Source organism: Drosophila erecta, unplaced genomic scaffold (assembly GCF_003286155.1).
Source record: "Drosophila erecta strain 14021-0224.00,06,07 unplaced genomic scaffold, DereRS2 tig00000092-arrow-pilon, whole genome shotgun sequence".
NCBI lineage: Eukaryota > Metazoa > Arthropoda > Insecta > Diptera > Drosophilidae > Drosophila > Drosophila erecta.
In genome coordinates, this window is record NW_020825207.1 from 3,672,426 (window position 1) to 3,700,073 (window position 27,648).

Sequence of the window (27,648 nt, forward strand, 5' to 3'; positions counted from 1 at the left end):
ATTAATTAATCATTGGCAAAAAACATTCCTCTTGCCCCACACTCTCAACATGCAAATTGTGCAAATCAAATGGCGAACAACTTTTCAACCGATTGCAGTAATTGGAGACCTTTTTTTGCCAGCTTTTGTGGCGTTTTTTCTTTTTTTTTGTTTTGCCAGCGGATGTGAGCTCGACCAGCTCTTGGGATTGTTGTATTGGGTAAGGTCAAGTGAGCCACGCCCACAGCCCACCCCATGTGGGCAGCTTATCCGCTTAACAAGTGCTGAGTTCACTTGCGTGGAATAAAAATAGCAAAAACCATCGCGGAGAACGAGAACCAGCACCTCCGAAGCCCCAAAGGGGTAGACAAAAAAGCTCCAAGAATTGCACAACTCTGGCAGCAAAATAAAATCAAATGAAATAAAATGAAATGAAAACGGGTCTAGGGGCCTTCAAATGTTGGCTCTACTCGCGCATTTGTATATAGTAAATTGCAATGCTGTAAACCTCGAGAATTGAATGTTATGCCGATGGATTTGCCAAGGTTCGTTGAGTTTGTTGGTCAAAGAGTTCAACAGGCGTATGATTAATTACATCAACACTGCAAAGAATCGGTGAGTTTTCAATCAACTGCTGCGTAATTGTTCCACACAGAAACTGAGATACCGCTGTCTGCATGTATCAGTGCATTTGCGGCTATATTGTTTAGATATCGTGCCCAATAACTATAAATAACTTGGTCGTAAAGCTATCGGAGAGCTATCAAAGATGGTCAAATGAACGAAATTAGTTACGTATTTTTTGAAATTTTACAATCCACTTAAAACACTGCGTGCCAAGTCACGAGAAGGAATATCAAACTTGCAGAGTCGTTTTTAATAAATCATATAGTATTGGTACAAATATAGGAACTTGTATATTTAGTCGTGATAGCAGTATATATCTCATGAGCTGTTTAATAAGCACTTGCTAATGATAAAGTTAATGGTTCTCCCAATACTGACTAGAATGTAATGTGCTAAAAACCGTACTTGTGTACATACTCAGAAGTTCATTTCTAGCAATTTTATTAAAGATCGCATGCCAATCAGCGTCAATTCCAGAGCAGACATATCGCCAATCTGTGAGCCCAAAGACGACGACTTCAATCAGTCGTCTGCGCGCCAATGGCCACGGCTTATCAGTTTTAACCAGGCCGAAGTGTGGTGCTTTTTACTTGAGGTGTTCGCACTCGAACGCGACAAATCACAACGACAACGTCGGTACAACGCAGCAAATTGATTACACAACTCATGTGGCACTTCAATTAGAGGCCAATTGGCCCAATCCCCAGCTGGTCGTAACGAGGTTTCTTCGAGGAGAGATGGGATTGAGCCCAAACCAGCCCATTATCATCGCTTGATAAGCTCCAAACGGATGTCAACTTATATAATTGCCCCTGGTTTTGTGGGCCAAGTGTTAGTTTTAAGCTAAATTGTGCTGTACTACCCTTTGTTAGGAGGCAGAAATGATTCAAATGCAAATTGAAAACAAATGGATTTCAGTATCTACACAATTTCACAAATTTCACCCTTCGTTCTAGTCCAAAAAATGCACAGAAACACAATACGTTTTATTACCTGTTTAAATATGTATCATAAAGCCCAAAATAGCGACAGCTGTTTTATTCAACTGAAAAATTGCCGCGAATTGTTTACTTTACTGATTGTTGCCTATTGTAAACAAGCTTGTTTTTTTTTGTAAGTTAGAAGACAGAATATGGTATATATCTTTAGGTATAAGTATCTGCTTTAGTTGAACTTCACTTTGCAGCACACACAAGTTTGCACTTAGTTCGATGACTCGAGTGGTGTATGTTTTCCCGATACTATTGATTAAACTTTGTTGACTTTTCGTGTATCTTTTGTATCTTTGGGATTCGGATTGATCGCTCGCAGATTGCGAATGGCGAATGACGGATTGGGATTACGGATTACGGATTCGATTGAATATTGCGATTGCATTCAGCGACAATTCAATTAGTGCAATAACCGGCGCGTTCGGCAGCGAAATTGCTCACCTGTTCAGGTGGAGCGGAGCGCACAGAATGAATTGAATCAATGGGACAGCGCGAAAGACCGCCATGGAAATCGAAATAACAGACCCCCAACACAATACAATACAAGCAAATAATACTCACTCTCGGGAACTGAAATTGAAATCTACGAAAACGAAACGAAACGAGGCAAAAAGCCCGAACAGACCCCACAAAAACGGAAAAAGCGAACCGCGTACTCAACTGAACTCGGCTAAAATGAATCGAATCGAGTCATCGACAGCGGGATTGGGCTTATTGGCCGCGTTGTGTTGCCAATTCGGACTGATTAGCGTTTCTTGGCTCGCTGCAGGTGTCTGCCAGCCGTCTGAGCGGCTAACAGAGCTGTTAGCACAACAGCACAGTGGGCCATAAACGCGATTTGACGAGCCCAATCAAAATATCAAAGCACAATATGTTTACAACTTCCGCGAGTGTATATCACTGCTGTTGAATTACCAACCACTGAGTTATGCAATCAGAGTTAATGTAGCTAGCTGCAATCGCTAAAATATTAAACGATATTAAACAATGTGGGCTTGAACATGCTGAGTTCTTGATGGTATTTCAGTTTCGCTTATGTCATTCGTGAATTTCCACCCACTGTCCATCGATCCATTTATTCATGCTGAGACTTGCACAGGTGAATAATACAATGTATGCGGTCCGTTATTGTTGATGGCGTTTCTTTGTGGGAGTTGTCATAACGACCACGGTTGGGGTGACCCAAAATGGATAAAGCTTCCTATTCCCATTACGAATCCGCAGGCAGAATCTATGAGGTTGGATTCGCTGTGCATTTGCATTAACCATAGAAAGTTGGGGGCGTTAATTAGCACGTGTAGCCCAGTAATACCCACAATTATATAAACATTATCCAGTATACGAGGGCTAGTTCAACGAAAGCAAATAGACAAAAGCCAGTTCACATGTGAACTGATGTACGAGTATATACGTGTAGTAGCAGACATGTGGATGTGGCTCAATCTGAATATGTATTACGGCCACTTTTATCTCTGGCTCATTGTATCTGCATCTGTATTTGATTCAGAGGGAGGCGGCGTCGACAAACCGTAAGCCAAAACAACCCACTAATTATGCACATACGAAACAGGCAACAAACCAGCGCATGAACTCAGATGTAAGACGTGCGTACCGAACCGTCTGCCCAAGTCGGATACACCCAACCTCGTCTAGGGTGTTTACAATAACATGGCTTTGTTGGGTATACAACACACACATTCCTAACTACCATACGATCTGCAGAGGGTTCACGTCTCTGAACTCTGCAATCCGATTCCAACAAAGATAGTTCACTTAGTTTTCAAGGAAGAGCACAGCCCCAATTTCGCTTCATATGATCGATGGCATTACTCTGGCAAGTGATGCAATCAAGTCTCCGAGTAAAGGGAATTCATTGTACTTAAACAATGCATAGCCAATAAAGTAATTCCCTATTTCAGTACTCTGATAGTAGAAGGTATTGAAAGGTTTTTATTTCCTTAAAAAAGAGAAGGATATGTTACTATGATAACAAAAGTACAACATGTATCCAGCATAAATCCCTATAAATACCTAATACACGTTACGTTAGACTTAGATTTCTATAGAAAATGATTCAAGATGGTGTCCAAGAAAGATAACATTATCACATATTTAGTATGAATAGGATGTAAATATAGCATTATGCGGATAAAAATATGTATACAAAGAAAATGTTGTTTGCCAGGCAGCCTATTGATTACTTTCCATGGCATCACACATATTGGCATTTCCAAAACAGATCAACAGATATTCAATGCCCATAAAGCATCCATAAAGCCAAGGCTAAAACCAGCCCAACTGCAATCAACCCTCTGGCATGGCAATCAAAGCCAACTCCAAGCCTTTGGCAATCAGCGAACCTTTTTCGCAACCCATGTCCTGGGGGATTTGGCCGAAATGATGGACACGTGAAGGAGAAATCCTCAATATTGTAGCCTATTCCCGGAAAGCGAGAGCAAAGGCCCCAAGGCAATTTCATAATCCCACATTCCGCACTTGAATGATTTAATAACGCAGCCCCAACGAGAAATTCCTTGGCAGGAATACTTGTATGCGGGATGTGTTTGTTTGTTTGATTGTTTGTTAGCTCTGCTCGTAGGGGGTATTATGAATGTAATTAGATAACTCACCGGCGGTCGGGGACTGGTGGGCATCGTTTCCTGGACTGGAGATGGGCGTTGAGGTGGCGCCACGGCTGTGCGAGTGGGCGTGGCCCTCCGGCAATGACAATGGTCCCCCGGCACAGCTGGCATCCAACTCCGATTCCAGCGGCGGTGAGTTTTCCCTCACACACGACATCAGGCCGGAAGACATGCTGGAAAAAAGGGAAAACTATTTGTAATTGCCATCTGCAAGTATGCGGTATTAGTAGTAATATTAGAGCAATGGAAATATCTCTTCTTTTCCGCACGGGAGTCCTCCGAAGGAACTCCACCTGACTTAGCCCGTACCCATCGCTCAACTGCACTGACATCCTGCGACACCGCACTAATGGATCTCCATTATGTCGGTGTTCTGGGGGAAATTAAATGTCATATTGCATTCGCGATAAAAGCCACCACAACCTGGCGGAAAACTCAGTCTGCAGAATGACAGTGTGACAGGGCAATTGGTTGAGAGGGTCCTTAAGTTGTGGCATTTAATTCAATTTGTGCGGATCTTAAACATAATTACTTATTGAATGCTGGGTAAATTGATGTGTTGATTTGTTAATTATAGATAAACACTAAAAGACTACTTGACAGTTTTTCACAATTAAAATAATTACCTGCCAACCGAGGAAGGCAACAAGAAAGAGTACGAATCCAGTTTGAAAGTAAAACAGTCTTTAAGAAAACAGTCCGAACTTGGAAAATTTTAAAAGAGCTCAATAGTTGTGCCTCTAAATATCATAAAATGTCTCATGAAATTTCTAAATGAATCAATCATCTCACTTGAATATTTTTAGTTACGTCTAAAGAATTTTCGTTTTATTTATTAAGAAGACAAGCAATATATTTGGGTTCACATAAATGACAATATGCACAAAGCATTAGAATTAATGTGATTCACAATGATTTAAATGGCAGAAATTACTGTCGCTCCTCGCAACCCATCCTTAGTTCAGTCAACCCACTTGATCATTCCGAGTCATCCAATAAATAAAAGTCATGGCCCGGCATGAGCAGAATGCATTTTCCATTTGTTCGGTGGATTCCCTCGATTCCCTCGAATCGCTTGCATCGAAATCGCGGCTGGTCCAAAGGCATTTCAAGGAAAGCTATTTTCATCTAGGAATCTGCCCCTTTTTCCTGAACTCTGTGGCCAGAAGACTCTGTCGATGTGCATATGCCTTTGGCTCATGGTCTTCCTCAGCTGTCTTTGCCTTTTGCCTTTATTTTGGCTTTGTTTTGGCGCCGGACGAATGGGTCGTGAGTAATGGCTTCTCGAGCGGATGATTCATGCCAAGTTCGGGGATGCCGAACACTCACAGACGTTGTGAGATTTATATTACATCAGGCAGATCTTAGGTCACTAACATGATTTACGAGTGCTTCAAATGAGATGGTTTAATATTGGCGAGCCTTAAATAGTCACTGATTGATTAAATTACCAGAAATGTTTAATGTTCTAATGGCTGCCTTATTCATATATTTGTTAAATAAAAACTCACTTAGTCAGTGCATAGTTTTAAAAACCTTGCCTTGTGAGGTAATAAAAATACTAATTTGCTCAAATAGTAGTATTATTTAAGCGCTATGCGTATTATGCATCAACTTGAATACAAAACAGTTGACACCTTTTTCGCTGCATACTTTTGGGCAGCCTAATTTATAACACAAGCAAGTAGTAATTAGCGCGTTTGCGAGTTACTTTTTTTTTTTTTTTTTTTTTTTATTGTAGTTTATTAAGATATACAGGATAGCTATGAACCCTTTTATTACCTTATTTTCTATTGTTTCTGCCAATTGGCGCTCCGGCTATAGGGAATATTTAATATAGCTTTTTCTAGTTTGGTCTAATACTCTCATGTTGTTTTATAATTAATGTTTAGCTATTAAGCTATTGTTATCTTAGCACTAAGTCTCTTGGTTGACGTCTTTTGATCCTCTGCCTCGGTCGAGTAATGGTGAGATCATTAGCGAGACGATTCCTGTGGTTCATCAGTCTTGAGTTGTACCGACTGGAGTGGAAGTTGATTTGTTGTAGTACCGTAACTAGTTTTAGGTCCCTATGTAGCACGCTATTTCGAATGTACCACTCACAGCCTGTAATTTGTCTCGCTATTTTGTTCTGGGCCACCTGAATTTTTTTGATTTGGCTATCTCTTGCTATCCCCCAGATTTGGCAACCATATTGCCAGATGGGAGCAATGACCTGCTTGTATAGGGTGAGCTTATTTCGGGTGGAGAGTTTACTGTTGCTTCTTAGGAGCCACCAGTGCTTTGTCACAGCTGCTCTCACCCTTGTTTTGATGGCTGCTATGTGGGGAGCAAATGTGAGCCGGCGATCTAATGTTATGCCAAGATATTTGGCCGTACTACACTGCTGTACCATCTCCTCACCTAGTTGAACAGCAGGTGGTGTTTTCCTCCTTAGTGAGAAGCACACGTTAGCTGACTTTTGACCATTTATGCCAATATTCCATCTTCTTGCCCATTTCTCGTACCTGTCAGCGTACTCTTGTAGGCCGTCTGCTGCTTCATATTCGCAGGATGATCTGTAAGTAACACAGACGTCATCGGCGAAAGTGGCTAGAGTCATCCTGTCAGGGTTGGCGTCCATACTAGCATTTGGCTGCGGCATATCGTTGGTATACAGACAGTACAATAATGGACCCAGTACACTTCCTTGAGGCACTCCTGCACTGACCTCATGTATCCCTGAGGTTGCGGAGTGGAAACGTACTGCGAACTGCCTATTCGCCAAGTAGGACCGCATTAGCAAGTAATACGGTGCTGGTAGTGTCATTTTTATTTTGGCCAATAGGCCAATATGCCAGACTCGGTCGAATGCTTCCTTAATGTCCAAAAAGAGCGCATTGCAGTATTCTTTCTCATCGTAGGCTTGCAATATTTGGTCAACGATGCGGTGCAGTTGTTCTATTGAACTGTGACCTGCACGAAATCCAAATTGGTGATCAGGGATGGCTCTTCTGGATGACATTATCCCAGCAATTCGGGCAGAGATAAGTCTCTCAAAGATCTTCGAGATTGATGGGAGGAGACTGATTGGCCGGTAGGATGCTGGGTCACTCTCTGGCTTTCCGGGCTTGTGGATCATACTCACTAAGCCAAATTTCCACTGGGCAGGGAAGTAATGCAACCTCAACATAGCGTTGAAGATCAACGTTATGTAAGAGATCGCGTGAGTAGGCAGCGCCTTCAGAGTAGCGTTGCAGATGATGTCGTGGCCTGGTGCTCTTTTAGAGGATTGGCGGTTTATGATCGCTGATATCTCACATTGGTCGAACGGGAGAATCGGTGCATCCATTTGCAGCGCTTGCTCGAGGACTTCCTGCGTTTCTTGTTTTTCCTGTTGGCTGGCAAGGTTAAAGGGCTTGAACCGTTCAGCTAAGTGCCTAGCAAACACTTCCGCTTGTTCCTTGTCAGAACGACACCATGTTCCGTTCTCATTAGCTAGTGGTGCCTTCCTGGGGCACCTCCTTTTTATACTACGCGTCGCTTTCCATAGAGAATGCCTCGCTTCGCTTCCAGTACCAGTGTTGGTAAGCCTCTCGTCGAACCATGCAGCTTTATGGTCCACCAGTTTCTTACGGAGAATATGTTGAGCTCTGTTCCACTCTAATTTGTCTAGAGGGTGGCGGGACCTCATCCATCTTGTCCGAAGTCGTCTCTTTTCAGCAATTAAAATAAGAATTTCCCGTGTGAGGGGTATACCTGCTGCTACGGGTCTCTGTGTCAACGTTCGTGTAGCTGTTATGGCTGCCGATTTCACCTTTACAGCAAATAGGTTGATTGCGTCCTCAATATCTTCTTCTGAGTTGATTTCTATATCAAGATACAGAGATTGCTCTAGAAGACCGCAGAACATTTCTAAGTTGGTGTGTCTGGTTATCAATCGATCTGCTGTAGGATATGTCAATGCTGTGACATCCAGCGTTATGATAAGAGGCAGGTGATCAGAGCTGAGATCAGGAGCCGATGTTATGGAAGCATGAATATCGAGAACGCCTTTCGTTACTGCAAAATCAATGCAGCTTGGAGTTCCTCTCCTACCGTACGGATACCGAGTAGGACTGCCTGTAGCCAGCGTGTTGACTTCCGTACTAAGAATAAGATCCGCGAGAGCGCGACCTCTTTGATTGCATCTTCCTGAGCCCCAGAGCCAGTGAGATGCATTCCAGTCTCCTGCAATTATAAATTTTCGATGATTTAGCGGTAGTATGTCAGCAAATTCATTTGTTGTCCATGTGAAACGAGGAGGACAGTAAATCGCACCAAAGTCGATCACACCAAGCGCTGTGTTTATTCCTGCAGACGCTATTTGTACTTTTTCGCTGGTAACAGGGCTCAGAGGATAATGCACCAAGCTAGATTTTATAAAGATCGCAGCTCCTCCTCTAGCATTGCCAACACTTGGATCATTAGCTGGATATGCATCAAAACCATATATTTTTGGCACAAAGTTTCCTCGGCAGTGAGTCTCACTAATTAGTATGACATCGATCTTATTTTGTCGCGCAAAGCACTCAAGCTCTGGCAGCTTCGTGGAAACGCCATCGGCGTTCCACATTAGAATGCGCAGCGGCATCATATTGTTGATCGTTGCGCTTGGAGGGCAGCAAGCAAATTAAGAATTTGCCCCTGCTGCTGTGTCTGCTGTTGCTGCTGTTTGAGCATCATCATCATCATCTCCGTCTGTTTATCCTGTAACGAGCGGAGTGAATCGATATTTCCATTGAGGGTTCGCATCATGTTTTCAATGTTATTTTCAAGAGATGAGTGATATGCCGTATTTCGGGATCTCGATGCTGAACGGTTGCGGTTGTTGTCTCGTTGAGCTGCAACTCGAGATCTCGATGTCGAGCGGTTGCGGCTGTTGGTTCGTTGGTTTATGTTTGGGTTGTTCTGCTGTTCATGTTGAGAGACATGCACGCCTCCCCTAGCTGCATCTGCATAGGAGACACCTTGACGAGTGGCTACTCTTGGTCTGCTCCTAGTTTGATCATTTGTCTCGGTTTGGCTATTCACAGTAGGCCGAGCTCCAACTCCACGCTTGGGCCGAGATCGTTGCAGGAACGCCTGGTATTTGGGGCACCCTGAATAGCTTGCAGGGTGCTGTTGTCCGCAATTGTAGCACGTGCACGGTTCACTGCGCGGCCTAGTACAGTTGCTGGCAGCGTGCTCGCCAGCACATTTGACGCAAATATGCGCTTTACGACAGTATTTAGCCGTATGGCCAAACTGTTGGCATCGATGGCATTGCACAACAGCATTGCGCTTTCGGAGGGGCTCAACGATAACCCGCATATGGCAAAGTGCCTTGACTAGCAGGATCTCCTTATTATTGGCCGCGGCGGCAATATTCACGAAGAACATATTTACCGGCTTGGCTACAGGGGTGCCTGGCTCACTGCGCCTCTGGGGCAGATGGACGTCAAGCACCTTGTGTCCGAATTTTTCCAGATCCTCCTTAATCTGGCTATGAAGCGTGCTGTGGTGTAAGCCTTTAATGCAGACTTTAAACGGCCTATCTTCCTTCAGTTGGTAGCAATGGAATTCATATTTTTCCTGCTCAAGCCAACTGACAATGCTACGAAAAGTGGTAGCGTCATTTGCATAGAGTCTCATCATACCGCCAAGTGAAGCCCTAGCTTCAACTTTATTTATGTCAATTATTTTCCTGAGTTCTTGCATGAGCAGAGAGACGTTTTCAATACCTTCCATCACTATGGGCGGTGGTTTGGGCTGCGTCTTGTTGGGAGAACCTGAGGTGCCAGGAGAGTTAGCGGCCCGCTTCGCCGCAGCAATGGCAGCTTGATGACTTGTACTAGGCCTCTCACATAGCACGTCGTTGGCGTTCTCAACTTCCATGTCATCTGGGTGAAGCGCTAGCAATTCGAAACGGTTTGAGCTGCCACTATAGTTCGATTGAGGTATGGGAACGTTATCACCGTTCTTGCCGAGGTTAGCTTTTTTCCCATCAGTCTTTGGGGAGGCGCATGACTTGCGCTTTATTGTTTGAAAGCGCTGCGAGGCTTCACCTGAAGCAGGGCTTTGGTAGCGCGAGGCGGTTCCTGATGTGGACCCATTGACGCTCGAAAAAGCAGATGCCAATGAAGCTGCTGTGGCGGCAAAATCGGATACTTGTAGAGTATCATTATCTGAGGGCGCGTTGACGGCATTTCTAAGTTCCTCTCCTAGAACTGCCTTGTTCTTATTAGTAGCACTAGTAGTCGTTGACTGCGGCTTGTCAAATTGTCCGGGTTTCATCGCACGCCTAAGAGTATGCAATAATATCAATTGATCTTGGGGCAGAATAGAAACTAAAAGCTTCTATCTGATACATAGGCCAGAACTTATCTGCTGCTGGAACCAAATGGTAAGCTCCTCACAGATGTTTGTTAAGCTTTCCAACGGATGTTGTGTTAAGCTTGCCGGCACGTGGCCGTTGGACAGCGGAGCACAATTTAATTAAATTTGATAGTTTTAAGATCACTGCACTGGCACGTTACTATCACTGATAGTGACTCAAGATGTCACTAAGCACTAATTGTGCCACTAATTGTGGACTTGTCTCTGGTGATTAGTGGCGAAAATATTAATAACCGCGAGCGATGATCAGGTGCGTGCTGCTCTTCGAAAGCTGCGAGGAAACTCTTGCGAGTTACTAACGCTCCAGCCATTGAGTTAACCCAGTTAGTGGGGCCGTCCAAATAGCGCTGTGCGTTGAGCTGACATTTGACCCCTTTAAGGCAACAACCCCACCCACAAGGTTGGATGCGAACGTGTGTTCCGTGTGCACAGAGTATTTGATGTGCTAATTAGTGGGGAGCACAACCCCTTTTGGATCCCTTTGGCCGCCTTTTTTACGCGCTTGAAACAAGCGCAAATTGCAGTTTAAGCGCTTTTTGCGCATTGAAATGGAAACTGCAGCGCGTATTCGTGTCGACACTCGTGGGTGCATGAGTGCACCCATGCACCCAGTTGATAAAATGATGAAGTGCTCCGCGATGATGATAGAAACCGCGATGAAAATGACGATGACGATGATGTTGATGTTGATTGGGGCAGACAAATGAGCAGCACTCAGCCAACACAACTGAAAAATATTCATTTCGTTTTGAGCATGGGTTAATTAAACGGAATGACTGAACTGGTGGTACGGCATATAGATGATATACAGCTGGGGGGATCAGTACACTAAATACCATTTTGGCATTGAACTTGGGGGAATGCCAAGGCGAAATTCATTTAAACTTTCAATTGTGCTGGGCATGGGGAGGGAATTAGACCGCTAAATAGTATAGTTTGTGAGTCAAGTTTGTTAACGAATCATCATGCACTCAAAGTAAATAATTCACTCTTAGGGGATTTGTTTTGTGTGCTCCATATTTAATGCGCATATCTTAAACTTTTTCAACTATTTCTATTCAAGCTAAATATATAAGTCTTTAGTCTGAGTAAACTTAAGTTCGTTACGAATTCTAAGAAATATGTAGTTTCCTTTGAAACATTAGCCTGTTCCTCTGGTAATTAAAGTTCAATTTAAATTTAACGATTTTTGTTTAATGAAGCAAGGCAAATTTCTTCTCTTAATAATACTCAATTATAAATTCGCTAGTAGCTTGAGTTTGCGCTGCCATCTAAACGCTTCCATTAAATTTCCGCAGCGGCAATTGATTAACAGCCCGAAAGTATGCCGCATTTTCGAGGTAGACAAGCCGTAAAGCAAATGCCGCCTTTGATTTTCCCTGTTGAGGGTTTTTCACAGCTTTTCCGCCGCGACGAGACTGCAGGCAGACGGAAAATTGAGACGTGGTGCCCAGCACTTTTATCTCACTTCGTTGCCGCTTTTCTTAACCGTAGCCGCAAAAGTAACTCATCGCAGTCACGCAGTTTTTGCCGGCGGTCTCGCGATCTTGTATCTCAACGTGAAAATCTTACAAATTAACTTTGACTTTCATTTGCATTTCGCAGATGAGCACACACTCACCACTCAGCTCACTAAGCAAAGTGGGCAAACACTGCAGGGAAAATGAAAATGAAAACGTACAGCAAAGGAAAACAAAGCCAAAACCAAAACAGCCCAAAGTATAAAAAAAGATAAAAAAAAACAACGCCGGCCACAAACTATAATTATGTGTGGCATTTGCATAGGCCCAACACGGTGCAGCCCGTATAATTGCACTAGCTCATTACACAAATTTGCCAACTTAATTACGAAGGGGTATAGGCATACACAAAGGCCCAGGAAACCAGCTTGGGGCTCTAACTTTAAAGCAAACTCAACTCCGAGTGAGCTTAGAGATTCTGAACTACCTGTAAGGCGTTAACTACAGGTAGAAAAAACTATAGGATTATACTTAAAATAACAAAATCATAAACTAATCACAATGAACTGAAGTGTACGATACATATTGGCTACATTTCATTTTAGTTATCTACTAAGTTTATATAAGTTTATATAGGAAAGTATTGTGATTCTGGATCGGACAATTATCGGACAACTTATCGCGCATTTAAAAAAATGTCAACAATATGAAGCTGACATTTTGCCCAGTGTAGCCACTTGTTACCGACACTTCAGCACAATTCCGAATCGCTAACGCTGGTCAGCACAGCCAGCGTCAATGCAAAATGGCCAAGTGGCATAATGGCCAAGCCAAGAGCTGGACAAATTGAAAAGGAAAGTGCCCCTGACCGGAAAGCTCTAACAATCCGAGAAGGAAAAGTGCATGCTCATCGCACAACACACGGTGCACAACCTCCGGAGTATTACCTCACCCTATTTGCCGCCAAATGCCGCTGAATGGACCTGTCATCAGTTTTAATGACCGGGCTCCAACGACTTTGGACCAAATGCGAATCGGGGGCGATTCGGGCCATTTGAAGGTCGTCTCAAAGTGTGAAAATGCCAAAGTTAGGGCTCCCAGAGTGCAATAGCGTAGCTCATGGCGAAGTAAAAGGAAAATGCTAAGTGCGTCTCCGTTTTAATTAGCCACACTTTCAGTTTGTCTATTGCTGTTGATTTATATGCGTTTTTATTGAGCATCTTGAATGAAAACGCGAGGAAAATGAAATGTTGCCTTATTTATACAGATGGGGAGAGAGCATAAATATTTCTTAAATGCATTGTAGCGAAATGTGCGAAATGTTGAGCAAGTATTGTCAAGAGGAAGTGATGAGATAAGAAAATCAATTAGCAAGTATTAACTACATATGTTTACTCTGCCTAAACATCCCTACAGTGCCTATGAACATTTAGATAGTAAATACTTACAAGTTATATGATCACAAGTTATATGAACACAGGTTATATGAACACAAGTTATATGAACACAAGTTATATGGGCACATAAAATATCTGATCAATTTGGGCATTCTTAATTTGAAGCCCTTGAGCTATTATCCACTTTTGATGCCTAATAGGTAGTCAATTCAACTAATCAGCTATTTAGAGAGGTTTCCAAAAACAAGTGAATTTTCCACCGTCCCTTGAAGAGTTCTCAGTCCAGTGCAAACCCTTGTTTTTCTCAGAACCATCTAATCACATCTCATTCTATTTGATTGGGCTCCTCAAACGGCAGCCGAGTTTATACAGTCCCTATTTTCGCTCCATTTGACAAATGCGAACTTTGAACCCGAGGCCCATTCGAGGGGCTCGTGGAAGTGTCCCCACCTTGCTATCAATCAATCTGTGTATGATAGATGGAAATCGATGGAATTCAATGGGGTTGGGGTTCCGATAAGAGCGATAATGATGATGATGATGATGATGATGATGACACAACAATCGCTGATTCAGAGATTCTGAACCCGAGAACTGACTGATGCTGCTGTTGATTTATTTGCTGTTTATTTCTGCGTCGTTTTAATTGACTAACAGATGGAATTGTGCCCTTTACATACTGCAGCTCCAGATGCGAATCGGTGGGACTAGCTGACATTGCGGGGGATCATTCCGTTCACCATTCACCATAAGAAAAACACTTTTGTATCTTCACTGCTTCTTCGTAATTTTCATTCCATCCGCGTGGCCACAACTTGTGGCTGCTGCAAATGAGCGACTGACTCGGAAATTCTGTGCGGATTTCGCGTCCCCGAAGGGTAACGAATTTTTGGGGGAGGCGGGTGGAAACGGAGGGGTCAACGGGTGCGTTCGTGCCCAAGGTCAAGGAGCGCAACTGCGAGATGTGCTCTCAGTGCGCTGTCCTGCTCCCTCTGTCTCGCCATCCTGCTTGCTCTTTTTGCGTGGGCGGCATCGCAGCATCGTTGCTCATACAGTTTTGCATGCACTGGAACTACAAACATATGTTGCCGGGAACGTAGCAACATGTTCTTTCGCTTAAGAGAGGATTTTTGGGTAAATATATGCAACTATTTTGAACCTAATAAATTCTGTTAACATTTTAAATTGAAAAACAAAAAATTCTGTCTCAAAAAAAAAAAAGAATTTAAAATAGTTACATATTAATATACATAGCCCATAATATACATAGACCAAGATCTCAGTGTAATTTATAGTCCAAAACTTTAAAGAAGTTATGTTGCCAGGACCGTGGCTCCCGCTCTCCCTGCGCAGTCGCAATTTGGCCAACAGAAACCAAAAGTGAGGCCAACACACACACGATTCCGTGCAAAAAAAAGAGAGAGCCTGACCTAGTCAACGAATTTGGCAGAAGTCTGTCACCGAATAACCAAATAAGGCAAAAAGGAGCCGACTTCCTTCCTCTCAGCAACAGAATCCTTGTACTCTGGGATCCCTGGAGAGTGGAAATTTTCAGCAATGTTCAGGCTTTTCCACCTCCTTGAAATTAGTCGAGGAAATCCAAGGAGTCGACTGTCTAATTTATGGGTTTGGCCAGAAACAGAGCCATCAAAAACTGAGGACACCACAAGGTTGTCCGACTTTCCCTTGGCTGAGTTGTTGGCTCTTTCCGGCGAGAAGGTGTTAAGCTGCTTGGTTTACGGGTTAATCAGTCTGATTATATTGTTTGAATTACATGCGGATTCAAGGTCGATCTGCAACCAAGGCCTTTCGCTGCTGCAAACAATGAGGGCAAAAGCGTTATTGTAATGAGAATGAAGCCCCAAAACGAAGCTCACATTACCATAACAACAGAGACGTCGACCAGGTGCGAATAAGTATATATATTAGCATATATGTATAAGTCCGTACACTTCACATTTTACCGCTGCACGTGCGATGATTTTTGAAGGGTTCTTTCCGCGCATAAGCGTAAATTTGAAAAGGCCAACGAAACATAGCAAATGCCAAAGTTCCAGAGTTTTGAACAAATTCATAAACAACTGGTCGTTTTCCCTCCAGGGGTTCATTCACTCTTGCCTAAGGGTACCATTTTTCATGGCAATTTAAAATTGCTCTATTTAAGCAGAAAATTATATCCAGATCAAAGCGAATTATGATTGCGCATCGCCATGTATCTACGAATGATTTACCCAATCTCAGAAGCAATTCCCAATCGTTGCCCAACTCACCTGATTTCGCTGAAGTGGCTTTCGGGGTTTGTTCAACTTTATTTTCTGGCAATACAATAATTTTCCGCCTTTCGATTGTGTTTAGATCGTTTTAGTTGTCGTTACATTGTTCGAATCTCTTTTGTTGGCGATCTGAAAAGAAGAACGAAAACAGATTGAGTAAATGTTCATGGTTTTCGAGGGTGATGTGATGCAATCCAAGGTTGGATCAGCTGGAACCGAGGGACACATGTGTGGGGCATGTGTATCCCCAAGAAGTGTAAGCTATTTATGAACTCATCAAGTTCATGTTCATCGAAACCAAACAATGATCTATAGACACATGCCCGTGAGTTTAAGCAATACACCACACTTTAAAGTTATCCATAATTGCCAGAGCTTGATACTCTGTAACACTTTGAACAAAATATAACCTTTAGATATTTATTATTTTGTACATTGTTTTTTCACTGTGCAGTTGAAAAATGGAATCAATCACCACACTGGACGGTCATTGACCCACAAAGAGAACATGAACCCCCAGCACAATCTGCCATCCACAGGCGACTCCTGGATATCCCAGACCCATTAGCCGATGATAACGGCGAAAGTCGGGCGTAAATCTTGATTATCCCCCGGCACTACAATACCACAATGGCTGAGAACTGAAGACTCGAACAGGCGCATTACGTAAGGCCTGAATACCCAAAACAGACTTCATTTTGTCACGTTTCTGCCAAGCCCGTGGCCAAAGGAATTTGCACATTGGGCTAGGCCACCCCTTTTGGCCCCCAACCGAAACCCCTTTGAATTTGCATATCCCTATCGCATATCATGCGGTGTATTGAAAGCCGGTGCCCCATTATAAGTATATGAGGCCATCCAACCACCCAACTCCTTTTCGCCCCAACTGATGTGTGCGTGTTCTCAGCTGATTTGCATAGAAATGGGCCTGCAAAAATGTCGATAGGCGGGAAAAGTCAGCGGGGGAGAGGTCAGTTCTTTATGAAAATGTAAAACTAAGCCTGCAATTAAATAGGGCCAAAATAATTGTGCTTTACTTATTTCATAAGATTTTTAATTTACATGACTTCATAAGCATTTAAGTACCTAGGAAAACATATACCCAATTTAAATGGTTAAATATTTCAAGCTTTATTAGGGTAATAATAATATCTTGATTGCTTTCTAGTAAAAGGCAGACTGGAATCGTGATGCACTTTACCATTTCCGATGCAATCTTCAAGATGCTTTCTACGCTAAGATAGTGAAACTCAGCCGAGCAATACCATCATCACCATCAATCGCCGAAAAAGCATGTGTATACAAAAAACCATGATCTAAAATCAAGATTTCTACGCATTTCCACGTACGATACCATGCCATACCATTTGAGATCGAGCACTCGAGCGACTGCCCACTGCAAAGGGCTTTTATTAGATGAGTGTTTTATGCAAATGGCGATCGTATTCCGGATTTCGTGTTTTCTGATTCCGGACTGGCCCAGTGGGCTAGAACGAGCCGTAAACTTTCACTCCCCGCTGTAAATGAGTAGGCCCTGGGTTATCTAATTGGATTGTTTGGGGCTGGCGGAGATTAATTGCAGGGGAGATCTCTTCGAGCCTCTTCGAAGATGAGCACTCACAATGGCACCGTAACAATGATGAAAAGTAAAAGTTTCTGTTTGGGCCATCGAACAATGCATCGAATAATGAATCCATGAATAAATTATCCGAACCTGGATTCTAAACGGGTTTTTGGTCAGATTTTATCGAGGTCGGTTCCTATTAATTTTACCCATTCAAAGTTTAATTAAATTTCGTTTGTCATTTGCTTTGTTTTCTCTAAATCAGTTTGCCTTGTAGCGGAAGAACATAATGCGTAAAACCATATATCAACATTTTCAGAATGCAAAATTTGTAGTTTTAATGACTCATCAGGCCAAACAGAATTTGCGTTGAATACTCCAAAAATATCAATAATGAGAGTGTGAGGGAAAAACTTGCATACCCATTAATACATCCACGCAATGATAAATGGACGAAAGAAAAAACGATTCCTTTGTCACCAAATATATTATAATATTCATATATTATATATACTACATCAATTTCATATTCTTTACAAATCACCAAAATGTTGCTATTAATACAGAATGAATATATGTAAAGATTATAGTAAGAAGTGCGTAGCATTTACACATTTCATATTTGGAGGCAATAGGAGCTATAATAGAATATTATCTCAGAAGAGTACGATGTATTTGATTTTCCAAAGAAAATTGTCCAGTTTTTTTGCGAATCGCCTATTCTGGGATGTTATGGCTCACTTTCTCGCTCACGTTTTTCCGCCTGGCAATCGCCGCAAATAGGTCAGTTCAGATGGGGGTTACTGAACTCTCTCGCCCGCCGGCCAAATGTATTTATGGAAAATTTGTCACATAACTTTTGTGGGCCGAGAAATGACGCCAGCGATTGCGAATTCAGCGAAGACAGAATTTGCCTAAAGTCCGGAGTAATACAACACTTCAATGCCATACAGCTCGTAAGTGGAATGGTAATAAAAGTAAAACCGAAACCCGAACAAGAAACTGAAAACTGGAAAACCACAAGACCACATCAAGCCAGAGGCGGAATAAAACGAAAAAAAAAAGAGCCACAATAACAGCAAACTTAGCAATATCACATCATTTGGATGCTAACAACCCAAACTTTGTTTGAAAACTTGAACAAATTTTATACTTTGCAGAACCGGATAGATAGAAGCCTGAGGTTTTTCCTCAAGTGCTTCAAAAAACGTACGTATTGCTGGGAATATCGAAGTCATCACCAATGTGGCATAAAAGTTAACGTTTTCTTCTTGCCACCACCACTCAGTTTCTAATGTTTCAGTGGACTCTATCCCTTACTTTCCATCGCTTCGTTGGGTTTGCGATCCGCTTTTTTCAAAACAAATCCAAAACGAACCGCACAGAACTTGCCACTTCAGCGGGGTCCCTCATAAATAGTTGAAAAGTGGTGCTGTTCAATAGAGCAGCTTTTTGACTCTAATATTACCCCCTTCCACCGAAAGATTCTGTTTTCTCCCTTCAGCTCGATAACTCGTTTCTGTTAATTGTTGCGTTAATTTATATTCTGAAAACAGTGGAAAAAAGTAAGTGCCCCACACTCCACACCTCTCACTACTAACGCTTGCCACACTTAATATGCTCTAATTGAGCTGAAAATATGATCTTGGTTTGATTTCAAACTTGGTTAAGCGGGCAGACATAAGCTGCTAGCAAAACATAATTTATGGCATGTGGTAAAGTATAGCGAACTACATATGTTTCTAGTATCTGAATCTATTTGTTGACTCACTTAGCACTTAAGGTATTTCGTATTTGGCAGATTTCTAAATGACTGCTGGCAGTAACTTCATCACCATTTAACCATTCATCGAGCGGCTTAAACTTGGCAAATTTGTCAACATTAATATCATATCATTTCCCATCTAGAACACCTGAACTGTTCGAACTACCCACGCCTTGGGCCACTTACTCATGGTTTAGCTGGCCGTTAGTCACTCACCAAAGCCGCACATTAAGATTGCAGCGGGCTGGGAACAAAGGAATCTGGAGATCCCCTCTTGGGGGCATGATCCACGGGCGATCGGAGCCGATGAGCCGTTAAATAGAATATTGTAAACCCCAAACTCGAATGGTCGGCAATAAAACGAGTACGGACCAGCTTTGTAAATCGACCTCGCCCCTTGCTCGTCATCATCATCATTATCATCAAGCCACTCGACTTCGAGCGTCTCGAGTATAAGTCAATGGGGCATGAACATGAATAGCGGAAACCGAAGCAACTCCAAATTGTAACGTTCATATGGTTAATAAGATGGATTCCCCTCTGGCGCAAGAACCTGTTCTTAAAATTTATAATTTTAAAAAGCATTTTTGTGCTGCTATTTATTTCATTCACCTGGAATTGATTATAAATTCTATTAAGAAACCCTTTATCATTAGTGCAGTTAGTCAACACAACAATAAACAATATATATGAATATATGAATATGGATGAATATATTTGAATAATACTGATATGTTCGATGACCAAGTATTTGCGCAAATGGTGAAAATCGGAAAACCAGAGACGAAAGGGAAAATTGTGCGGGCGATAAATGCTTAGCTAAGTTTGAACGCTCGAGTAATTCGCAAGCATGCTGAAAATGAAATTCAATTGCGAAATTAAATTTCATTGAATTTAATTGCCGGCATGATCGGATCAAACAAACAAATCGAACGCTCTAATCAAAGCCAACGGAGCATGAAATCCGCCAAGTGACTTCTGAACATTCCTCCGTTGAATGGAGATGGGATCTGGTTTCATTTCAGTGTTTTTCCAACCAGTGGGTGTGGTCCGGATGCAGTTCGCGATAAGCTGGGAGATCCCACAGCTACGCTTTGGATCGTGTATTCTCGTACCACCCATATATCTCTCTGTGCCTTATCCGTCTGGAGCTCACTTCTTCTATAAAGTAAAGCACTTCCTTTAACTTCCCAGCTGATAAATGGTCAAAAGGGAAAGTAACTGAATAACAATATGAATATTTATTAGGCTCTGTTTTCGTGGCAGCTGCCCGAGAAGTCGGACACAAATAAATATTTTATCGTTTCTAATTTATTACCCTTTTAAAGCTCAATAGGTCATCAGTGTAGATTCGAACCAAGATTTGATACAAATGAAATCGTTAAATCGTTAGAAAATGATTGCTTGTGGAATATAATAATTTATATAATTATAATAAGGTAAAGCTTGATTCAAACACATTTCAAGGTTAGTGTAATTTCTGCCCAACTTTTACCGCACCAAGCTCGTAAGTCTTTAGGCCTTCTTCCACGATATATACGAGCTTACCAAACAGACATACCACCCATCTGCTACCTAAAAACTTAATAGCAGTGACCCAGAAAGAAAAACCAAAAAAATGTGATTAAAAATAAGTACGCTAATAGCGCGCAAATTATAAAAGAAACGCATCAAAAAGATTGGCCAACATTAATGCCTAATCGTTTTAACCTCTTGTGAATACGAGTATGAAAAGTAAAGTTACCAACATAGGCAACCCTCAAACTTGGTTTATATACAGCTGATATATTAAGCCGGACTCTGAGCCGGACATGATCTTGGCGAAGAAGTCGGCTTTGGTGTGCAAAATATTAGTTTTTTCACATTTTTTCCGCTCTTTGCCCCAACGAAAGTTGTCCGCCAGGTTTGACAATTTTTCAGCATTAACCTAAATAAAAGTAAAGCAGCCGAAATATAAATATAAGAGATATACTGACCAAAACAAAACTCGAAGAGAATAGAGGTCGAATGTGTGCCATTGTGTCGATTGAATGTCTGATGCTCCCAAGAGGTTTGTAATTATGCAGAAAGAAGAACCGCTACAAGAAAGCAAATAACACCCACTCTTCTGAGCGGTTCTTTTTGAGAAAAAAAAAGAGTTTCTCAATTTAAAGAAGTAGCATTGTATTATAAAATTAGAAATATAAAAGCGCACCCCTTAACCAGGCAAAATGTTGTGACGAATGCCCCTGCATCCAACGTTCTGCATTCGAAAGGCTAAGTTTGTTAAACTTGTTAAACTTGGTTTACAATTGTTGCGAAAGTTGTTGACGAAGTGCCTTGGTATTTTTTCCAGTGGTATTGAAGGTAAGAAACCTGTTGCTCTGTAACTGAAAAAGCTTCTGCGTAGCTGTCGATTGTTAAGTGAGTAACAAGTTGTTGTTCTCGTTATTTTGTAATTCGACATGCAAAGCACGTGCAATTGTCTCGATTCGAGCACCTCTCCATGGATGACGTAGAATATAGAATGCGACTGGTGTTGTTACTCAGTCCACAGAAATATATAATATGCATGCATATACTTGTATGTGGCTCTTTCTTGTTTGCCACCGTGAAGGTCTTCTTGGCGGGAGTGTCTCGTCATCGTTCTGGTTTGGGCATTAGGCGATTGTCTGGGTCTGAGACAAAAACACAGAATGACTGCGAGAAGTATCTACGAGTACTATAGCGCAGCACAACAATTTGTATGTGTGTCATTGTGGCAATTGATTTGAATCGCGTGCATGCAACCTGATAAACCATCGTGAATGGTGTGAATATGGAATGGCTTATAGCCGTATAGACGAACTCGTGTATTTCGCCTTTTATGCCTTGTTACTGTTACGTGGCTTGTGCCCAGAATGGCTAATGAGCTGGCCAAAACGGGCATAAGTGCTCGCTAATAATAGCAGTTTACTTGAGCCGTTCATTGCTGGGCTCAACCAAAGTGTTCTTATTCAGGGCTGAATACAAATGCGTTAAGGGTATATCAGTATCAGTTAAATATCAGTTGAAACATATAAAGAACTTTGCAAGCGAAAGGTTCTTATTGAGTTATCAGGGAATCGAAAATGATATAGTTATGAACAACTAATGATTTTTAGAATAGGGTAAGCTTTCATTTACTTTCAATGTTTTATTTCAGATAACAGACTATATGTTGTTTAATATTCTAGAAAAATAGACAAAACAAATAACTTGGTATTTCAATCTTAATTTAGCATAGAGAGGAAATGATTTTTCATTGAGTTCGCATCGCATCCATTTGGAAAGTAATTGATACAGTCGCATAGTTTTATCCCCACCACTTTTTAATTTAGCCAATTAATTGGTAACACATGCTCACGAGTGTATTTTCCCTGTTTTTCATACACATGTCTATAGGAATGGTATGTACGTACTCGTATGTGTGCATGTACCTCCCCCGTTGAATCCCATTAACAATGCTTTTAATTACCCCATTACAGCCGTTCCCCAATCCACTAGAAATTGGCAAAGACAAAGACAGAGGCTTACTGTTTTGCACAACGCAATTCGGATTAATTAAACCTTATAGAGTGGGTGACCAGAACCCCACACCTCGAAATGTAGAAATGTAGAACTGTCGAAATGTCAGGCAGTAAAATCACTAGATGCTGCAGCTTAATTCCGTGGAAAGTGATCCCATTCTATTTGAGTACCGCCACTGACTCACCGAACTTGTATTTATACTAAGAATGCTCATGCTCATGGCGCAAAACATGAAACTTATTAATTAACACTTGGCTGATATCTTGGGGGAACATCTTTAAGCAGTTTTTCAACTTGCATTGTTTTGGAAACGGCTTTTACCACTTTTGCGCTCGTCCGAGCATTATTGTTTCTCTTTTGTGATTAATGGGTGCGTTACCATTGGGATTTAGTGCGCGACTGACTTCGGCTAATACCATCCACTCCCCCCCCCCCCCCCCCCCCCCCCCCTTGTAAAAGCAAACGGATCCCCCATTAGCCCCACCCATGAGGCATCTCTCATGCCTTTTCAATTACACACCCCCCTGTGTTCGAATTTTGCGCCACATTTTTAATGCCGAAACCATAAAAGTGCTCATGTGTGCACAAATAAAAATATACAAAAAAAATTGGCAAAAATAAAAGACTGTTTGGCAGACTGAATGCTGAATGCTCGTTGGCAGCAGCGGCTACCAAACTACCGAACTACCGAACAGAAACAAGCCCACAAGCGGGACTACAAAAACTCTGAAATTAGTTTCGAATTTTTGAAAAACTCACTTTGCCATGGCGGAATGTCTTAGTCACGCCACCTGCTGCAAGCCACTTGGATTTTGGGCTGTAAGTAGGTAGGAAGGTAAAGAAGGTACTAAGCGCACTCCAAATCCATTTGGTAAACATTGTAGACGAAGCGTGTGGAATTGAAGCCAAACACGATAATTGTGCCGAGACTCTGGGCCAGAGATTGTCAAGGTCGTGCATCTTATGCGAGTAAATCAATAAAAATGTCATCGGATACAAAAAATGATTTGCGAATCTAGGGATGTTCAGAAAATACTCTGAAAATTCTTAGCTACTTTCAGATATACTTGAATAATATTGGGTTTCTTTCTAAATATGAAATCGCGTCATCAGATTATTTTAAGAACTAAATTAATGTAGCTTCAATATATAAATTGAGTTATTTGCCGTCTACAGGATGCTACGTGGCTTTAGAAGTGTATTTTTTTGTGTAACCTACTTCTTCGGTTGCAGTTCATTTCGTATCTCAATTAAGGGGCGCAGTACGGCTTCGCCCTCGAAGTGTATATCATAATGCTTGCTTATCGGAAACTACACATTGAACACATTTGGAGTGGCCCCATGCATAGCCGGGAAATGAAGCAAAGGGGCGATGAACAAAGCGAAGAGGAAAAGATACGGATGGCAGGGGATATATGTACATATGTACAGGCCCATTCCATCCCAAGTAATATGAGACATTGCCAAGGGCGCATGAAACAAAATAATCAAAACCTTCGGCGGATAAACGCTTGAGTGCAGGTCAGAAAGGAAGAAGGATCCCGCAGACCCTGATGTCCTCGGCAAATACTTTGCGGAGTCCACTCGAAATGTATCTCATGGATGCGAAAGCCCGGCCCTGCCCGGCCCGGCGCTGCTGACTCATTTTCCTTGAGTTCCGCCGAACAGGTTGGCCAACTCACACTGCCACACATCCACACATCCGCACCCCTGCAACCCGGACTCAAACAGCACTCAGATACAAATGCAAATGCCCACACAACTGCGCAAACATTGCGAAAAACATCTACTTGGGGTTCGGGAACAACTACGCCCAAGCGGAATGAAATGCCCTGAAATTGCATGGAAATTAACAAAACAAAATGCAATGAAATACAACTAAATGTTGAGGCTAGAGCTGCAGATTCGCCAAAGCGATACCTACCATGGCGATTTAATAGAACTATTGAGCGCGGCGAATTGCAATTTCTGATTCAACTTTTTGTTGCGGCTAAAAAAGGTCTGTAAAAACTGCACAAAATAATAGACAGCAAGGTGTTGTTCTATTGGTTTCTATTTTAAATTTCGAATATACATAAAAAAAATGATTTAGAATTGGGAACTATGCACAAGTGAAGAAAAAGTGAGTCGAATGTGCTTATTCTAAGCTGCCAGTGAAAACAGGGTTAACCAACGTAATTGCCCAATGGTATTCAAGGCTAAATGTAATTGGTGGGAACTTGCATTGAATAGTTCGTTCGCACATTGAACATTGTTCTCACAACTCCAGGTGCGAATATACCCCGCTGGAACCTCTGTAAAAGTCACTGGGTACGTGCACAACTTAAAGGCGAACTAAGAAACACAAGACGACGACAAAATTTACTTTAGACCAAGCTCAAGCTCAAGTCGGAGCTCCAACTCCGGTGCTCGAGTGAACAACTCGATGCAATCGGCCAGCGAATTCGAACGAAAGGTACTTGAAAAAGTGCATGCGGGTTCATTTCCTGTTTGCTCTTGCCATTTCAGCTACACGGCTGCAAATAATCTGTATTATTCACAGTTTAAGTAGCTAAAGTGCAGCAAAAAGTTATTGCAAGGAAATGAGAGGAAAACTCTGATTATGAACGGTTTTCCTATGGTTTTCAGCTGAGAAAATCTGATATTTCTAATCTGCTGATAACGTACTTCTATAAAAGTAAATATGTCATGTTCAGTAGGAGTTTTTGAATATTTCTTTGATGTGTGTTGCAAACATATTTGCATATCATGGCCATATTTGGTATGGATGTCTTAAAAAAATGATTTTTTTCTGTGCATCTCAGAGAGGCTTCTTGCCATTTTGCGATGTCAGCTGAACTCGACGACAAACATGCTCAAGCAGTGGCGATTTCCCCCCATTTTTACCCTCCCCCCAACTCTGCAGACTTAAAGGTTTTTACATTTATTTTTTACTATTTCGTATTTCGATGTTTTTTCCTGCTGCTGGTGCTTTGTTTTTGTGGCCAACTTTTGCCTTCTTTTCTGCACTTTGGCCGCTTAGCCGCTCTCTAATTTGCCTACAGCGTTTAACGATCATCGCATATTGGGTTTTTGGCTTTACGTCAGTGCAAATTATATCCACGTAGGTTACGATTTTTGACACTTTTCCAGCGCCGCGTCTAACGGTATTCGAAGCCATGGTTTAATTTATCTCTGGACTACAGTTATTAATGATTGGTTTTGGCCGGAGCTGCGGGCCAGGAAAGTGCTTATCGTCGGATCGATTATCAATTACATATACACAATTTTTCGGCTCTTTTTTGTCGAATTCATTGGGGCTTGTGATCAATTGACCGTTAGCAAGTTGTCATTTTGATTGTGTTTTAATGCGGCGCCCAACTTTCAATTATTAGGTAAACCAAATTGCGCCAAACGTCGCAGAAAAGATGATGTAACAGTCCTCGAGCTAGACAACTTTATTTATTATTTAAATATTTTAAAATTAAAACCAACAGCCGAATTAAAATATAAACTTTACATAAATTATTTCCCACGTTTCAAAGATACAAGTTCTACTACCGTATGAACAATGAAAGTGTTAATTTCGCTGTATAACTCAACTGGTTCTGGCTACATTTTTGCACATTCACTAAAGTTGAATTGAATTTAAATTTTAATTAAGCTTAAAAATCTAGCGCGATCTGAAGAATGCTTTCATCGTTTTGTATTTATGGCTATGAGCCATAATATAGCTTATCAATATAATGTTGGCTATGTTTGGTCTTGTAATAAATCATTTACGCAACTGTTTGCTCCGTCTCTCCTTGTAATAAATCATTTACGTAATTCGTAGTTTATTAAAATACGATATCCTTTCCTATGATATTTGAACTCTAGCTAGGATATTTACTTCTGCACTTTTCATATATTTGGATAAGGTTAAAGGAACGAAAGCTGACGAAATTTGGATGAATAAGTGAATCTTAAGCAACAGGTTTTTTTGGCCGATTGAATTATATTCTAAAACCACATATTCCTAGTTTCCTGATGAGATCACCCAGAACCATTGCCACTCACCTTTTGGAATTATTTGTGCGATCTTCGCCGGATTCCGGAGGTGCTTCGTACCGCATTCAAATTGGACCAATTGGGGCAGAGTTACCAACTGGCGTGCTGATCTCGTTAGAATCCAAGCTCGTTTCTTTCCGTGTTTTTCGGGTTTTCAGATGGCAGACGGAGCGAGACGCGGGCAGCCACTTGGTATGGGTACAGATATAGATGTAGGCATAGGTATAGGTACTAGGCGGGGGTACTTGTTGCTCTCTCGGACCCCAAAAACCGAAACCTCGAATCTGGACGATGGCCAGAAAATGGAAACGCGATTAGGGGCAGGCGAAAAGGGTATGGGTACACAAAAAAGATGCAGAGCCAGCAGCACGGAATATATAAAAAAAACACACAAAAACGAAAACAATGCCAGAAAAAATCAACATGCACACACTGACACCAAGAATATGTATCTTAAAACTGGTTTAAGATTTGTCGGGGATTTGCTGGCTCGGCCGCATCGAGTGTGTGTGTCTATGGGAGCGCTGTTTGTACTTTCCAATAACAAATCCCACTTCTTGTTTAGCTCTTTGACAATACGCACACACGGATATTATTTCCACTCAGAATCCTATTCCATTCCGAAACAACTGTTGCACCGCGGTGGCAGATTTAAGCCGCACAGATCTGTAGGACGCAAGGATCCATCACCCACTCACTTTGCAGGGAGCACTTGCCATCGCTTTCGCATTTCCAAGTATGTATGTTTTTGTATTCTAAATACCGGCACACGGAGTCGGCAGATCGCCGTTTCAAAAACATTCAATACCAAACACCGACAGCGCACCGAACGCACGAACCGACCGCGACGACTGCAAAATACAAACTGAGGAGCCAAACGACACAACGAATGCTGGCTAGAGATGGCAATGTACTGTACTGATTAGAGGTGGGATCGTGAGGGTAGTGGATCACGCACGAACATCGCACGATGCATTCAGCGATCGCGAACTTTGT

General features: G+C 41.9%; 1 protein-coding gene across 2 annotated transcripts in view; it reads right to left on the bottom strand.

Moving 5' to 3' along the window:
- LOC6547211 (serine-rich adhesin for platelets) overlaps positions 1–27,548 on the bottom strand; it is a 41,347-nt gene extending 13,799 nt beyond the window's left edge. The window contains exons 1-3 of one of the 2 annotated variants that reach the window (XM_015157056.1): positions 26,662–27,548; positions 15,764–15,895; positions 4,229–4,413 (exon numbers count right to left, since the gene is read on the bottom strand). In XM_015157056.1, coding sequence (XP_015012542.1) covers positions 4,229–4,412 — 184 coding nt within the window. In that variant the 5' untranslated portion in view covers position 4,413; positions 15,764–15,895; positions 26,662–27,548. Of the gene's footprint in view, positions 1–1,599; positions 2,342–4,228; positions 4,414–15,763; positions 15,896–26,661 lie in introns of those variants that run through there. The other variant, XM_015157057.2, reaches the window with a different exon arrangement.
- Positions 27,549–27,648: the final 100 nt, after the last annotated feature.